Source organism: Cebidichthys violaceus, unplaced genomic scaffold (assembly GCF_023349555.1).
Source record: "Cebidichthys violaceus isolate CVI_PGR_0920_01 unplaced genomic scaffold, fCebVio1.0.p SCAF_23, whole genome shotgun sequence".
In the NCBI taxonomy this organism is placed as follows: domain Eukaryota; kingdom Metazoa; phylum Chordata; class Actinopteri; order Perciformes; family Stichaeidae; genus Cebidichthys; species Cebidichthys violaceus.
This window is the reverse complement of record NW_027176406.1, coordinates 2,848,115-2,866,866: the sequence shown is the minus strand read 5'-3', so window position 1 is coordinate 2,866,866 and position 18,752 is coordinate 2,848,115. Positions and strand designations below refer to the sequence as shown.

Here is an 18,752-nt window from a genome sequence, read left to right as displayed (position 1 = left end):
TCCTGCCTGCCTACCCTCCCTGCGCGTGGACCACAGAGCGGGCCAGCGCGCTCATTTGCAGCGGAGGGAGCACGTGCAGCTCGACGGAACAGCCGGCCTGGAAGTCATCTGAGTTACTGGCAGCGTCGACGTCATCAAGAGTTTAATATCGCCAGTAGTGTTGTGTATTGGTATCGACCTCTCCTGAACCTAATTCAGTGGACTAAGAGAATAAAACACACACAGTGACACACAATATTCAGGTATATAACATGTTTATACAATTCGAGAAAATACAATAACAGGCAATATATATTATCAGTAAGCTTTTATTAATATTGAATTGGCAAAAGAGGCCTCAGACACAAAATAAAAGGCAAGCTTCATTATTTGAGTATGAATCAATAACACAAAGAGCAACTATTTCTCACACTGTCTTGCATTTTGCTTTTTTAAATGACAATGTCTCTGTATAAACTAGACTACCCCAGCTTATAGCATCATTTTTATGCAATGCATTTTTAATAACCAGTAGGTCAAGACAAGGCAAAACAAACATGGTGGCAAAAACACACTTCTTTCTTTTCCCAACGAGACCAATATCTTACAAGTGTTGTGATGTTTGGTGTGCAAAACGATGCAAATGTTTTTATCAAAAAAATACTAAAATTATATAATTATGCACTACATAATATTACAATACTTATGTGATGTCACAGGCCTGTAATTGATTTATTTGCTTCTTGGAAATTTGCATGGGATGCCGACATAAACTTGGAGATATAAGTGTGGTTATATGGTATGCACATACTTACTCTTCACTACGACACACACACACACACACACACACACACACACACACACACACACACACACACACACACACACACACACACACACACACACACACCTTTTGTCAGTTCTTCTCACTGTTCGCTATCCTGCCCGGCGCTCTGAGGGAGCACTCTCCTTAATTGCATTGCCCCACCCATTGATTATTTTAATGGTTCTCCATGCTACACAGTGGGCTTCTGCGTGCCTGCACCACATCAAGCTAACACACAGTCTCTGCACATCCTTTTCTGGAGCCCCATGTGCTTTCCTCACTAAAAGTGGCAATTAATGAACACATGGCATTGCCAGTTTACTCCGAGGTTCAGAGTAATTACAATCCAATTATTATAGTTTCCTCCAATTCTCCACAATCGCCTTATTCTCTCGCTTACAATGATGGCCAGACAGCTCTTTTCATCAGTGTGGACGTTCCTTTCTTAAATCAGAGGAAGTACACAAGATTGCACCTCTGCAAAAAAAACGTACGGTACGATGTTTTAACATTTATTAAAGTGCCATTCATAACACTTGACTGTGTGCCATCTCACAAAGACTGCATTCAGCATGACATTTACATCTCCTCTTGTTACGTAGTCAGCCATTAAACTGTCATCTCGCTCTTAAAACCATCATTTGTCCGTCTGCCATTACCTTTGTGAAAAATTAAGAGACGTGCAAATGTACCGCGATGGGCTGTGACCATGGTGACAGGGTTGGTTTTCTTTTCCTCTGTGGAGGTTGGTGAGTAGGTACAGCATGTCCAGATGCGACACATAAAGCATGGTGAGCACACATCAAAACATTACAGTAAAATGATGATCAAGCGCGTTTTCAAGCATTCATTGTGAAAGATACAAAAGGCTACATTCTAAATCTCATTGATGTCAGCTTTGAGTATTTCATTATAATATATAGCTGATGTTCTAATGCGTCTTTTAATCAAAGCACAAGAAGTAAAACATTACGTCTTAAAATGATTGTTCACAACAGTAACGTTAGCTGTTTATTGCTCTGCTATCTGTGTGTTTACATTTTTTTAAATTTGTCAGTGTTTTGATGTTCCCAACATCATTTATCAGACAGTACGCTTCTATTTTCAGTCATTTACATTATATTGATACATTTGGCGCAATGGCTGAGTGATTGGCAGTAAATAACCTTTATGCCATAGATCTTTACTTCTTCTATAGGCCTACCACTTGCCTATATGTTTATTTTCTTTGTTTCACTCGTGCACATTACGTTACTAAAACCATCCGGCCAACAATTTCCCGTCACGATACCCACTAATGTGCATATCATACATGGCAAATATTAGATTATACATTACATCCTCAATAGCAAAAACTATTTATACCTTTTTATTATTGTTATAGCCACTCAATTGATCAAACCAACGGCAAACAGCAAATAGCCTTATTAACGTAGCCAGTCAGCGTGCAGCAAGTTTCAAAACCAAGCGTTGTTTTTGTTTTTTTCTTATTTGTATGCTTAATGGAGCAGATATGAAAGTCATCCCTGTTGGGTACAGTAAAAAGAGAACAGAAAACAAAACGTGATGTCATCGACTGTGATCACGTCTAGAAAGTTCCCGACGCCTAATATTGTGTCCTTATGACTCAACTCCGTTGCCCTCCCATCGCTCCCTTCACAGCCCTGCAGAGCGGCGACGCTCTAGTCGCTCTGGGCCTTCTTTAGGTGCTCTGGCTCCATCCCGACCAGCCGAGAGTCCTCAGTCACCTCCAACAGAGCCTCCATCTCTGGGCTGTCTACCCTCACCAGCTCCCCTTCTTCCACCTCCGTGTGCACCCCCAGCCCGTTCTCCTCTCCGCCTGGCTGGTCCTCGCCCTCGCCCTTGGCCACCTCCACCATCTCCGTGTTCTGCACCACCACCTCCTCCTCCTCCCCTTCTCGGATCTTCTTCACGTGGAAGGTGAAGGGGGGCACGCGGTACACGCTGGTCTTGGAGCGAGCGTAGACTGTGTGGTCGGGAGTGAGGGACTTCTTCGCTTTGTCTTTGGAGCTCTTCATCTTGGCCCTGCGCTCCATGTTGGGGGTCATGCGGGTCCCGAGCTTGCCCATCTTCTTCTCCAGGCTGTGCTTGGTCTTCTCCAGGTTGTCGCGAGTTTTCTGTCTCGTCTTCTCCAGGTTGTCGCGGGTTTTCTGCTTGGTCTTCTCCAAGTTCTCCTTTGTCTTCAACTTGGTCTTCTCCATTTTCTCTTTGGAGAAGGCTTTCTTTATGTTGTCCACTTGCTGCTTGGTGGTGCGCTGGAGGCGCTTGGTACGAGACTCCTCGATAATCTCCTCGATCTCCACCTCCTCATCTGAGTTGAGATTGTCTGGGAGTCCCTCTTGTCCCTCGGGTATCTGCTCAAGGCCCTCCACGACTTGGCCTTCAACCACCGTCTCTGCTGCCTTGGATTTGGACGTCTTCGGTGGCTTCACTTGGTCCTGAGTGAGAAAAATTGTAGAAAAACAGAAGAATATTTAGCCACAGAAGCATTATATTAAGGAATCACAATGCGTGAATTGAATCATTTTCAAATTGACCTTGACTACAAAATTATCAGACATGGTGCGACACTGATTGTATTGTATGATCGATGTAAATTATGACTTTATTTAATATGCCATGTGGAAATCATCAGCTTGAGAAAGTGAAGTTAATGGCCTTTGGGTGAGAAATTAAATTGTAAATATGAGCATGATGCTTCACAGATTCATGTGTCATCTACACACTGCACACATTTTACTGCTTGTAGCTTGTGTAGAGTGCCATCTAGTGGTGTCAATCATAGGCCAGCAATCAAGTGCCAACATGGCTGCAGCCAGTTATTTTATACTTCTCAAGTCTTAATATAATAACACAGCCCGGTGTGGTCACATCTGCTGTATACCACATCCCTGAAATGACAATAAAACTATGGAGATTCAAATAAATAACCTGCAACTCCACAGTCATACTGAAACTAACGCTAACTGGCTGTTGCATCTGTAACCACAGGAGTATTTCCTGCTACTTTGCTATCATTTCATCATCATTTCTCTATAAATACTGAACTCACACACTTTCAATGTTGTTAATTAACAGCTTGATTTACAATCAAATCTAATAGCAAACACGTTTTATATTAGAAAAATATATGGATTATCTATAAATTAGAGATGTTCTATATCTATATGTTCTATAATGTATGATGCTGCTTTCGCTTCACTGGAAAGACTCGGTGGTTTGCACAGTTTCAGTTTAGCCGTAAAATGTACACAGCACAGCAGTGTGGCAGTTCACACAAAATAACTGTATGTGTAAACCCAGAAGTAGGGCCATACTATCAGTTCTGCATACAGCAATACAGAAACGTTTCCCAAATTGTAAATCAAACTGCACAGGTGTCAACTTACACTTCCTTCTTAGTCTTTTACTTTACCACACACTGTACAGACAGTTACTGCTGACCTGCTGCCAATCAATCAGTGCTGCAGAAACAATATGTCCATGTTGAGTGGCAGGACACCGTCAGTGCGGTACCAGACATCCACACAAGGAGAAGCAGCATCATGGTAACTATGTTAGCCCCTTGACAGCATGTCGGTGGCCCCTAGAGGGATTAAAGATCTCACCCTGCTGCACCTCAGTGCCACCTCACTGCTTCTCTTTATACAAGCATAAGATGTATGAGAGTAAGTCACATGTTTTTTATTACATTTACAACAAAAAAAGCATCCTTTAATATCTGTGTCTTCACCATATCTTGGCCTTACTAGGTTGTCTGAAACTGGGCTCATCATTTTCTAACCATAAAGGTTCATGATCTGAATATTAGCTCAAAGCTGAAAAGCAAATTTGGTTTGACGTGCTGAATTTGAGAAAAATAAAACATGTCTTCTGCTCAGTTTTGTCCAATATCTACTGACGGCTGACCTCATCTCTAGAGTCTGAGGTCAGCCTGTTGCCATGTCCAGACTGACTGTCTCGCAGAACTAGCAGGGCTGACTGACAGCAGAGAGCAACACATGAGGAGGAGGCATGTTTGAGGGATTTTCGGGAGTGTTGAAGAGGTATATTGGGACATGTCTTGATTTGTCACTGCCAATATCAATGTTTTCAAGCAGACTACAGGTTTGAAAACTCATACTGGACTCTATAAGGTGGGTTTTGTAGAGTTTTGTCAGTACTAACTTGCAATATTTAAAGTAAAACTGGATTTCAATGTTGATATCAAACTTCTGAAAGACAAACACCTGTCAGATCACGTGATCGGCACATCTCCCTGAGGAGTTTAGATATGGCCATACGATCCGACCATAAAATGGGCATTGCCTGCTTATCTGGTGCCGTGTATGGTGTGGGCTCGACCTGCTCTCTATGGGTTTATTTTTGGCTGGCCTTTGCTTCTCTCTGGATTCAATCTTCTACCGTTCTCTGGCTGCCCCCCCCCCCCCCCCCCCCCCCACACACACACACACACACACACACACACACACACACACACACACACACACAACACCCCTCCTCTCCTGCACGGCAACAGATAAACACAGCGCTCTGTGACCATGGCAACCACCTGCTCATGTTGTCTCTGGTGGGTGGTGAAGTTTAGCTGGATAAACAGCTGACGTCTCTCAAGCACAGTACACCGACATGAGTGTACTACAATTAAACTACTAAAATATAAACTGCACCTGCTTTGCAGCCGTGCACAAAGAGCAGAGTGGGGCTGAGCTGCAGTAAGAACATTATCGACAGACATTTCTGAATGCATGAGTACATAACTCCGCCCCAATATTTTACCGTAGAGATATGATATGTAAAACTGGATAGGACAAATATGCAAAATGTCCTGAAATGTGACCAGAACTCGTTGAAGATTTAAAGATAAACCCACGCATGATAAACATGTGTACTAAAGAAACATTGAATAGCTGACTAAGAAGCTGTTCAGGTGACCTCACATGTCTCTGAGAAAAGTTGTTTACTGCGGAGAGTTTGGCTGGTTGGCTTAAACTGAAAGCCAGGGTGTTGAGCTTACATTAAATATATATATATATATATATATATATATATATATATATATATATATATATATATATATATATAAGTGCATCTCCTGTGTTCCTGGAGTAAACAACCCTTAGGTAAGACAACCTCTGTGTATAAATACACATACAAATACATATGAGTATAAGTATTCATGCTGACATGTGTACACCCACCCTCACACACAGCAATGCAGACACACTTTTTTGTTTTTTTTCCCATGAAGCCAAACTGTGAACACTTTTCATGAGAAGTTCTGACGCCTGAACAGGAAGCGTCTGCAGCCTATGGAAAAACAGCAGTGCTAGGTATCCATCGTCTGGGTCCAGACCTTTGAATCCTCCCACTCCACCGAGTTCAAGTGCTACCAACCCTGTCTGATATCAGGCAAAGGCATCATGGGAACAGCTGAGGTCACACGGAACAGAGAAGCTGCAACATGATCCAGGACCACATGTATCTGCAATAAGCTGATATCAGACTATTTATTGGTCTAGCTCTACTAGATATATTTTTAGTAACATTTTTCGAATGTTATTTATCTTTTATTAGACTTCTAAGGCTTGTGGGAACCCACATGAATAAACAGAGGCGTTGCACGTTGGAGCATTTTGTTGTCGACATTCTTAAAACTTGACTCTGTATCGGTGGAAATCGTGATAACATCAGCAAACCCTGTTTGTGTTTCCCTGCCTGATTACAAAGAAGGGGGCTTGAGGAAGAAGATGGTAAGTCCATTAGTGTCTCTGCGTTACCTTCCACTCTCCTCCCACTTACCAGCAGTGGAAAAGTCGGCACCGTGTGTGTGTGTTTACTGACAGATGCCAGGGGAATAATGAGACAGAGTGTATGTGTGCTCTCCTCAATAAGAAGGAGGTCTGTTGCTCATGTTTCTTTCCTCCAAAAGTGGCAGGAATCATACCTCATGGAAAAGTTGGCGAGAAAGAGTGGGAACTCTCTCTCTCTCTCTCTCTCTCTCTTTCTCTCTGTGTGTAAGAGTGTTTGATTTGCTCAGACAAGCCAACAACTGTCCGAGGCGTCTCTCAGAAGGAGGCCCAACACAGAAGATGCAACTAAAAAGTACCAGCAGACTGAGGGGAACGATTTTGGTCAACAGCTACAGACTATAACCTACTATCGAGACAGAAATGTTGAAACGGGCCAAGAAGATCTGTGGGTGACCAGCAGCTCCTCCTGCTTTGGTGAATTATTAAAGATTAGACAACAATGTGCTCATCCTGTGGTGAAAATGATGAAATCCTAAAACAATTAGATTTTTATTCAAGGTGTTCATGTAACAAATACAAAGCTTTTTCATTGTTTAAATATCATCAGCAAAATGTTCTCTGTCTGACTCATACCAGGGCTGGGGGATAATTTAACCATGGACTGTTACCAATGACGACAGAGCAAACAGTGTTTTCGATCAGCTCGATACAAAGACCTCAGCAGCTCTGACTAAAGCTGCTGGCGTCTACTTCTCTCCATCTCCCTCATTCTCTCGTCTCTCTATCTGCTGTTAAAAGGCTGAAACTAATCCACCTGGTCCGATATTCCTGCTCGGTTATTTAAATATGTTGTCACCCACTGCATTAATACAATAATTAAAAGGCTGTGTCGTTTGTGAAGGATTATTAGAAGCCAGATTGCCAGTTTAAAAACAGAAAAGCAATCAAACATGTTATCCCTGCTATTAATTGTAAGTTGTAGGCTGTGTGGGGTTCACTTACGATTAAAATAAATGTTATACAATGTAATAATGCATAAATATTGAATCTAAAATAAATATTCTGTATTTAATACAATAGTGATCCTATTAGTAACATGACATTTATCCAAAGAAACCCGAACGAGGAAAATACTCTGACTGCTTTCATATATATTTTTTTTACAAATATTTCCTTCTGAGTGGTTGGGATGGGCAGCAGATTGACTTTCATTCACGTTCACGATCCTGATCCACTTACATGCATGCGGACACTTAGCATCTCGCTCTCTTATGGATAAACACACCGTTCCTTTTGCGGCAGTGTGATGAAAGGCCTCTCCGGTGAGTCACAGGGGCAGCTGTCAGATCGAGTCCAGTCCTTGCAGCTGTGCACTTAGCTTTCACAATGAGTGATATCACCGACCCGTTTGCCCCCTCTGGGATGGGAGAAGGCCAAGCGAAGAGATTGACATGAAACAGAGGTGGTGGTTGGTGTGTGACAGCCCTGCAGAGGCCTGGATTGCGATTGCTTTGATCCCTAAAGAGTGCTCTGTGGCTAAAATAAGGACGCTAATGTTCTCTGGTCATTCATATTGATGCCTCCCACACTCTCCTGAATGAGGCTCAAACAATTCACAGAGGACTGGTCCAGCCGCCTGCTACCTCAGGCATTTTGAGCCTGACTCTTATGACTGAGGGCACAATACAAATCTGTTTCATGAAGCTCTCTTATTCGTCCTGTGGGTAATGGAAATATTAACAACCAATCCCACTCTGTCTTCAGAAAAGAGAAGGGTGTCTGTGTCTCCTGAAGCCAACATGGCGATGTCATGCTTCAGTGCAGACCACAGGAAGGGAGTTCCTCGGGTTTGCTGTCACAGTGATTTGTGGTTTCACACACAGGGGGAAGCCCTTTTCCACGGCTCAGCCTTCCCACATCCACGACTCTGAGACCACTGGAAAAACAGGGTTAGTCCCATGCAAAGATATAAATGTGCTTTTCCATTTACGTCTCTCTGTGAACTAGCAGCTACAGTGCTATATTTCATAAATATCCCTTTCTCTGTAATCGCGCCATCCACATCGACAATAAAGGGTTAGTCAGCCAAATTGATTAGCTCTCAAATTCTCTGCCAACATGAACACAGTGCTGGGCCCAGCTATAGGAAACTATAACTGCTGAATTACATTAGGCCAATATCATGAATGATGACAAATAACTCCTGGAAAATAACACCTGGGGCAACCAGCCAATCACGCACACTGCTTTGCTTTGTCCTAATCGAGCTGCTGGTAGTGTGATACTGAATGAAGCCACTGGAACATTGTAGAAGGAAAAACTGACAGGCTGTGCAGCTTTCATTCTGTCCTTGTGGATCAGGTATTCACTGTACACCCTTGTTTTAATCTAACATGCGCGACTGGGCTGTCTTTGTATTAATCTTGCGATGTTCCACCTTCATAGTTTGCCTTTCAAACTGACCCATTATTAATAGATTAATCATCCTAAACATCCATGTGCATGCAAAATCTAATCCCAAGGGCACCCAAAACCTGGCACGTTCTCAGTGACGACCTATAACTCACATGCCAGTGACAAGAACGGCGAGCCGCCACAGCAGCAGCAGGAAATACACCACCAGAGTGACCTGACTGTTGCTCTTCATACTGGAGGCCTGAACAGAGCAGCCTCTGCCTTCACACGCAACCTCTTATGTTACAGCAATAGCCGGTATATTAATAGTGAACTTATGGATGCTGCATCAACAGCAACTTCTTACATTCCTGCCATAAAATAATACATTAAAAAGACATCTCTAGTGGTACCTTGATTCACAGGTAATTAAATATGTATTTGCAGAATTTATGGTATTTATTGTGGGAAATATATTAAATATATAAATGATTAAATATATTAAAAAAGGCAACTTATTATACAAGTATTATTCAAAAGGCAGTATGAAGCCAACAAATAGTCAAACACACACATACATTTATCTGAAATTAGGCCAAACCATACACATATATGATGTCATAATTGATACATCAATCAATCAATCAATCAATCAATCAATCAATCAATCAATCAATCAATCAATCAATCAATCAATCAATCAATTAGTTGGTGCTGCTGATAGCTAAGACCCACTCAATGAAAGAAGAGACCTCACACCTTTCCATTGCATTGCTGCTGGTTCATCTATAATGAACAGCGACATACTGAAGCGGTTTCCTGTAATAAACCAACCCAGATAATTTGGCCAATGCTTTATTTTGGCTGTGGCCTTGTAGGCGAAGGGTGTGCCTACAAATCTTGGAATAAACAGGACGGAGGGTATCAGCAGCTTCCACCGAGTTGTGATGTGGTATGAGGACACATTTCTGTTCAACGGCCAAGACCGCTGCCTACAACTGTTCAAGTCGAGGGGTGACCTGATTGGTCTCCCAGCTGGTGAAATCTGTCTGCTACTGTGGGACGGGGATGTTGTGTGAGACAGGAAGGCTGCCGGGGCCCGAGATCAGCTTGGTGTCCTCTTTGTGGACGCGGAGAAACCGCTCGCAAACACATCTGGACTGATTTATACTGTAGAAGTATGCACACGTGTACACACAAGCACCTGAGGGATTGATTTTGAAATCGTTTTTTTTTGGGTGTATTAAAACAGAAAAAAAATGTGATGTGCAACAAATACTTATAAATTTGTGTCCCTAAATAACTCAACCACAACATGAAGACATGTTGGAATAGCAGGGATCCTCTTTCTGCTGCACCAACTGTATATCTTAATGACAGGGGCACAGGAACGGCTACAGTAACACTACCAGCAGATTCACCTCCTATATAACTGACACACACACACACACACACACACACACACACACACACACACACACACACACACACACACACACACACACACACACACACACACACACACACACACACACACACACAGCACAGAGTGTTGTACACTCAATCTGTTAAAGCACAGCAGAGAGCAAATGTACTGTATGTGAGTATATCAAATTAGACTTAGTTATCAACCCTTAGTCCTTACTGAGTCATAAGTATAAAAAACAGCAAACAAGATGAACAATAGCAGAGGATGCTGGCCGGTACACTGCTGTTTTCAGAACACACTTAATTATTATAAACTAGGGACATTGAAGATAGAATTTTCTTTTAAATTTTTTTAAAGCAAGGACAATGATTTTGAACTTTACAAAATATAAAAGACTTACAAACCAAATGGAAAAGAATTGTTTTTGCTTAAGGACGAATTCACTTCCTTCCCTGTGGCGTAGAAAATGTGTGTGTGTGTGTGTGTGTGTGTGTGAGAGAGAGAGAGAGAGAGAGAGAGAGAGAGAGAGAGAGAGAGAGAGAGAGAGAGAGAGAGAGAGAGAGAGAGAGAGAGAGAGAGAGAGAGAGAGAGAGAGAGAGAGAGAGAGAGGAGGATCAGAGTGTTACAAACAGCCAGATTTGGCCAAACATGCCAAGAGAAACATAGCTCTGGCTGCAAGATGTTATTGGTCGCTGCTTGAACAAAGAGGTTGAGAGAAAGAGATAAGCTGCGGTAATAAAAGCTTGACTTCAAAGGAATTTTTAGACATTTTGGTAAATATACTTATTGGTTTTCTTGACAAAAGTAAGATGACAAGATCAAAACCTCTCTCACACCTGTGCGGAACATATGAAGCAACCGCTATCTTAGCTTAACACTTCATATCTTGTTTGTTTAATTTGTACCAAAAAAAACATAAATTTGCCATGTTACGGGGGATTATTTAAAAAAAAGGGGTGCACTGACTTTCTTACGTGACTACGACTGGCAAAGAAACAGTCTATCAACAAGTCACTTTTTGTGAAATTGATCAGGTTCATTTAGCTGCTCTTGACTTCGCTACTTTCGGACAGTGAGCCGTTTTTGTGCGAATATGCTGTAGCCTCGTATTTAACGTACAGACATGGGAGCGGTTGCAACCATCTCATCTAACTCTTTGCAAGAAAGCAAATACAAATGTCGAACTATTATTAGAACAAAATCTAAAGGGCTCTCTTGATAAGATCTTGGAGATAGGTGTCTTCAGAGTTTAAGTCACACTGAGAATATACTGTATCTATTAGGGTTCACTTTGAACACCGATCTTTTTGGCATAAAATAATAGTTATTTTAATAGTTATTTTTTAATTGCCATGTATGCTATAGTGTTGCAACCCATGACCCCATTAGCTATTGGACAACTATTTTACATGCAGAGGCTCACACGCCACGGAGCACTGGAACTCTGAGCTCGCTCGACTTGGTCGCTGACATGCAATAGTGAAATGTGGAGCCTGCCAGATATCTTTCCACTAGCCCAGCGAAGAGAAGGGAAGCAGGAGAAAGGGGCAGAGAGGGGAGACTGGAAGAGAGCGACACAGTGTGCAGCGCAAGTGCCGTTATAAATTACTGAATGAGCTTGGTTCTGGATTAGACGTCTGAGTTGGAGTAGAAGGGGCGAAGATGATAGTGGGAGAGAACCTGAGAAAGAGGGAGGGGAACAAGTGGGAATGTTGGCAGGAGAGGCAGAGAGATGCCAGCGGGATGAATCACAACACTAACTTAAGAGCTGCTGGTCGAGTGCTTTTTGGTCGAGTTGTTGCTCTTGCCTACAAGAGGTTGCCTAAGTGCTTCATGACTACCCTCTCTGTAATGAGATCAGATTTATGCCTGAAAACAAATATTGAGAAATCTGAAGTGGCCAAAAAAAACTCTTGGTTGGATCACTTTGTCTGGAGTAAGTGGAACAGAGATATTACACAGCATGGGTAGCATTGCTCGTTGGCTGCGATCTGAGCTCTGGAATAAGTAGACTGTAACCGAGAAGTCTTACGTCTCCATCATAGAGTCCACCACACGGCTATCGCTTGTGTTTGAGCTGCAGCCAAACACACCCTGATTCCAGACACACAACTGTACAGTCTCACACTCTGATGGACGTATCACATTGCGTACACTGGATTAATCCACATAATCATTTTAATGGGCCGATCTGATAGGCCGAGTCGCAGTTTAAAGTATCTAATAAAAGCACACATATTCCCTTATCTAATGATCTAAAATGAGAACTCACACTGGTACTTGCGTCACATGGAAGCCATGTTGTTTTGCTGCTGGTTATCCATAGAATGATGACAATTAAAAAAAAACTCAATCACTTTTACACATCTGATTACAGGGTTTGGAAAGTACATCTGCATATGTGAGATGCGTTGTAATGAGCCTTTTGTAGGCGCAGAGGGAGCTGCCTGAAATCTGATGAATTTACTCAAGGGTTCACTTGTGTGGAGTAAGAAAGAAGTGCGGTTACCAGACCTCTGTAGCTCTACATCTCTGCTTGAGGCTAGCGGCTTGAAGCTACATTAGCCGCTTCTCGCGTAACACACACACATTTCTCATCTAACTGTCGGTGGGCAAGTTGCATTGTGGGAAATGTAGTGTCAGGTTTTGACAAGGAAGAAGATTGTGTGTAATAAGTTCTGCGGCATGTATTGATTAAAATACAATACTTAAACAATAACAATGAAGTTTCTGATCCGCGACACAACTTTTATGATCATCCGTGGTTCAAAATGAGAGCGTGTAGAGAGTGTGGTGGGACTACTGTCACACTGCAGGACAACCTCTTCCATGCAAGTCTCCAACTGGGACATGTGGAGGGCTTAGCTGAGACAAAGCTCGAGCCCTCTGGGGTTTTTAACCAGCAACAGCTTCAGTTAGCTGAAGCCAAGACAATTGCTGGACATAGATGTGTTTGGTTTGTCAGAGGATGAGCAGGAGGCTTAACTATTGGGGCCAGGCTTTACCACTATGGCAGATGAGAAACTGGAAAATGATGACTATAACTACAACTTTTTCAATAATCTATTCACCGCTTTGGTCATTTTTCAAAAATGTGCAACATGGGCGAACAGCTTTTGGACAAGCAAAAACATTCTTATTGCTGGAACATGGCATTTCTACAGAAACACAATATTATCTCTGAACAGCTTGTTTCTAGATTTATTTCCTGACAGCTATTGCTAAAAGGAAATTGCTAAACACAACAAAAGGATATTAGACTCTGGGACTGAACTAACAAAGTCAAAATGCCTGGCCTTGTGAGACAAACAGGAAATCAACTTGGGACTCGTTTAGAAATGGAAAGACAATTGGTCTATAAAGGACAGCAATATTAGAGGCAATACAGTCAGAGCAGTGAAACATTGGGTTGGTTAAAACAGAGCCTCAACGGATCATTGACCAGCTGTGAACCACAGAGCCCTGATGACAGGCCGCTTGTGCCTTCTGCAGTAGGAAGACCCTCAGCTGCTGCAAGGTCACTTGTAATAAGGCGTTTGTTATTTTAAAACTCAACAAAAATGCTGCCTAATGAGAAAAGAAGTGTGCCACTTCCCTCATATACATTTCAAACTCGGAAGTCCCAAAACCGACGTGCAAAATTAAGTATTACAAATCTGGTATTTTAAGCATATTTTGATGCTAATACTTCTTCACTTTTACTTAAAGCAACTACAAAGAACTTTCTGCTTGTGTTGATTTTAGAGGCCCTTGTGGACAAAAGCGGTAGCGTTTCTGAGCACCAGAATCCCTTTAGAAAACCTCTCATTTTACTGCAGCAGGGTCTGACAGTGCTCAGTCCTGGTTCTGGTTCTCCTGTGCCTTCTTTCCCTCCAGCAGCGTGGTGTTGACAACCATTAAGAAATAACCAATCTTCTCGCCGATGGTCTAGTTTACTTATCTAGGTCATACAGAGTCATCAGTATTACATTGAGACAATTCATAACCAGTTAAAAGTTCCCTCACAGTAACTTGAAATAAAATTCTGAATGCAGCAATTTTAATTGTAAAATCATAATTTTAGACTGTAGTACTTTTACTGAAGTAAACGACCAGAATACATCTTCCACCCACTGTTGACATGCAGTGTACATTTGGTGAAAATGTCATCATGACCACGCCCTGCTGTTGCCAGGGGACCCTGCGTGCCCCCATCATTGCAGGTTTAATTATAAAGCATCACTGTCAAAGTCTTTCCAGGCTAAAAATCCTTAAGCATGTGGCTATTCTCAGAGTGCAGAGACAGAGGAGAGAACAATGGTAAATGGAGTGTACTTGTACAGCGCTTTTCTAGTCTTCCGACCACTCAAAACGTTTTAACACTACATGTCATCATTCACCCATTCACATCCATTCATACACCGTAGGCACAGCAACTAGCGCAGCCGGGGATCGAACCTCTGATCCTCTGATTGAAAGACGAGCCTGCTCTACCAGACGCCCCGCAATAATACTGCAGTTACAGTTAAAGCTGGTATTCGTTTAACAAAGCAGAGTATAAAAGTTCTTCACAGCAAAGGTAATGCTGTGAAAATTATATACTTACTTAGTAAGTCTTACTCAACTTTTAGCCTCACTTGACATTGACACTGCGAGTGAAATGCAATATTGGTGAGGAATGTCCCCACACGTATACATGTCCCCCGTATTACGATACTTGTGAGGACACTTGCTGACTTTACTGCAACACACGCTTACCGTAACCTCAACGTTAACCTCTCCACGCCAAACCCTAAGCCCATTCCTACACATTAACACACAAACGGACGGTGGAAAGTGGTGAAACCAGCCTGAGAGCCAGTGTTGATTTGCAATGCTGCCAATGTCTGACCAGCCCATGTGAGTTATATAAACTGGACACGGTGCGGCCATCGTTTGGCAATAAATAGATCGTGGCAGCTACTGCAACATGGAAGTTACAGATCCTACAACAGCTTTGAAACCTGACTGGGACCAGTTTAGACAGCGATAAGAGCATTATGGTTTTGATAACACCAACAGGAAGTGACTTGATTCAAATGATTTGTCCGCCGAAACACAATCGAAACGAATTCTAGAATAAAAACGGTAAAAGCCAGAGCTTTATAAAATAGTGCTAGCTCTACGAATTCCATGCAATGCAAACTGCTCGCCTCGTTCATGTGCAGTGTCCTGCACTGACAATTGCACACAGGCATGCAGTAGCCCACGCAGTGTCACTAACAGCGGGAGGCACCTGCTTTGCAGAGTAATTTATTTAGGACTAGTGTCTATGATTGGATTTCTGCAACATGCCAATAGCGTAACCTGCTCCCATAGTGGGCATCTCAGGAGGAGGGGGGTGAAAAAGGTTGCCTGCCAATACGGATTCTGAAGTAAGCTCTACTCACGAGAGGTTTGCAACTCTCAGATACACTGCTACTAATGTTTTTAGAGAAAGCATTCTTTCTTTTTCCAGCTTACAAATTGCAGCGGTTGTGATGTGATGTGGATGAGGAATGCCTGCATGCTGCAAGTTTAACAGCCAGACGTGACAGCAAAAAAAAAGAGCTGCTCACCTTGTCTCAAATGCCTAACATGGTGTCCTTTATTCATATTATTTTCTATTTTCAGGATGTTCATGGTCCCAACTGTTTGAGAAGCTTCCTGAAATAAATTGGGCCCTGCCCCGACGCTCACACTTATTGTGTTCTCAGATATTAAAGTGAAGGTTTGTGAGTGTGTCCCACTTCTGAGAAATCTTAATAATAAAAACTACATCTTCATCTAACATGCCAGCACTCTGCCAACTATCTGCCCTCTGAGCACTCAGAGGTGGGGCGTTGGTCATTCTCAAGTAGCCCTTCATGCCAGTCTTTATAGGCCTTTTTATTTACACCCCTCGAGTCTTTATATAGTTTATTTGGGTATTCATCAAGTCCTGGAGCGGGAGAGGTCATAATCTGCCTTTCGTTGTTTTCCATGGAAGCTACTAGTTTTCCCTTATAGGTGAGAGAAGGAATCAACCTCTCACTGAGCGTAAATACAAACAGCTTCTAAAAAGTGTCTGACTGTTCGTAAACATTGCAGCTCATTTAAGTGTTTGAGGAAAAAACGATTCAGACATTTACGTCACGGAAAACCACGGAGCCAGAGCTTTGGCCAGCATCCTCTATCCTGAGAAACGACATAACATTTCCACTACAGAACAACTCAAGCCACAGTGTGACTCCTGCTCTCTCTGGTGAGATTATGTCAAAAGGTGCGTTTCACACTCCGTCCCCTCCCAACTTTCCTTTGCAGTGTGGGGAATGCAGCACACCCCCTTTAACATGTACTGTGAGTGTGAGCTTAACATTCACATGTGAAGCACAGCCACCACATTCTCAAACAAAGATTGTTTGCCATAGCTTAGTCCACCCTGTGATGTAGATAGTAAAAGAACAAGCTCACACACACACACACACACACACACACACACACACACACACACACACACCACGCAGCTCTCAGTGTTCACCTGGTAGATGAGGACTTTGAAGTTGCGTCTCTTGAGCAGCTCGTTCTCGTTGCTCTCCAGCTTCTTGATCTGGCCCGCCTGCTTCTCCAGGTTGCTGCGCACCGTCTTGACGTTGACGCTGACCTTGCGCACCTTGTCCAGCATTTTGTTGACCGTGTTGGCCGTGCCGACGTGGTTCTTGGATAGCTTCGTCAGCTCCCCTTGGATGGATGACACCGACTTCTCCATGGCCTCCTGCCGGGCCTCGAGCCCGTTCTGGGTCTGCTGGATCTGGTCCACCACCCCGATGATCTTGTCCAGCAGAGAGAGCACCATGACCCCGTTCATCTGCGCCTCACTCTTGCCTCCGGGGCCAGTGGCCAGCACCAGGTCCACCTCCTCGGCAGGGTCATCGTCGTCTACTGCCGGCTCTGTGGCGGCACCCACCAGGGCGACCTCGTCATCATCATAAGGCACTTCTGCTAGGGCTACGTGCTCCTTCTTGACACCTGTATCCGCCATGGCTGTCAGCTCTAAATACAAACTGCCTGCACACTCACTGCAGATAAAAATACACTACTGAAAAACAACCCACAGGAGCCCCGCTGCACAGCACTCAATCCCTAATTCTTTCTTGTTTCTTTCAGGCAACTTTCTCAACCGCTTCCTTTTTCTCTTCCTAGTCTACTTCACGCTTAAACTTTCTCTTCACCCTCAGTCTCACACTCTCAGCCTTCTCTGTCTCGCTCTCTCTGCCTCTGCTCCGGGATGCCAGCCAGCCAAGGGGAGTAGGGCCTCTCACAGCTGAGGCATGTGTGCCCTGACTCAAATGCCTCTGCTCCCTGTGAAACCACCCAGTCAAAAGTTTTCCCTTCTTCCACACGGCCCCCGCCCCCCAGCTCCCCCCACCCCCTGCTGCCAGGGGCTCCGCCCAATCTGTCCCCAAGCTCAGGGAGGCACATCTCTACCAGACTCCACCTCGTAAGCTTTGTTTGTACTCGCGTGAGATGGAGTGGCGCAGGCCCTTCGTAGATGGCTCATAAGCTGTGAGCATGCACAGAGGTGTTTATGCTGAAAGTGCTGTTTGTTGCGGTAATCTACGGACCGCTAGGGGGTGGCCAAACACAACGTACCACGAAGAAGCAAGAAGAGTGTTACCGGCAATAAACCAAACTCCACAATGCCAAGGACAAATTGTAATTAAGTGGGAACTCATATCTCATATTCATGGATTACTTTATTGCCTTTTAGCCCTGTAATGACAGAACTCAAAAATGCAATGTATTAAAATGAAACAAAGGTTGAAAGGTTGAATATCCTGTAAACAATTTGATTTTGGTGGAAAGAATTTACTCAAATCTAGATTTTAAAGGTCTCCTGATTTCAAAACAAAATTTAGAGGCACACGTCCAAGCACCAACTCGCGGAGCATCTGTGCGCAAGCACTATAAAAGCTGAGACTTCACAGATTGCCACAATATATGTATCACTTTACAACCAAAATTTACAGAACTAGCAGCCGAAGAAGAGAACAAATAAACTTTATTCAGCCATATTCATCAATGATGTCTTACCTCTGCTGTTTGGTGAGTTGATTCCAGTTGTCTGTATTCATCTGCATTGGAGGAGCACTTGCACTCTGCCTTCCTCCAGCATCGAACAGTTCGTCCTCAGCTTTCTGTGTAGAAACACGGCCCATGTCTCCACCTGGTGGATGAATGAGGTCACTGCACTCATTACAAAGGCATTGAGCGTCAATACAGCATCCACATGCAAATTAGCTTTCTTTGAACATGTTTAAACAACTGACTTATTGATTTTTCAAAACAAAGCCAAAACAGTTGTACTGAGATG

General features: G+C 43.2%; 1 protein-coding gene across 1 annotated transcript; it reads right to left on the bottom strand.

Moving 5' to 3' along the window:
* Positions 1 to 290: 290 nt before the first annotated feature.
* Positions 291 to 17,759, bottom strand: cavin1a (caveolae associated protein 1a). The gene is made up of 2 exons (XM_068718941.1): positions 16,920 to 17,759; positions 291 to 3,264 (listed from the first exon to the last, which is right to left on the bottom strand). The coding sequence occupies exons 1-2, from the start codon at positions 17,418 to 17,420 to the stop codon at positions 2,488 to 2,490; spliced, it is 1,278 nt and encodes a 425-aa protein (XP_068575042.1). The 5' UTR covers positions 17,421 to 17,759; the 3' UTR covers positions 291 to 2,487.
* Between the last annotated feature and the right edge of the window lie 993 nt (positions 17,760 to 18,752).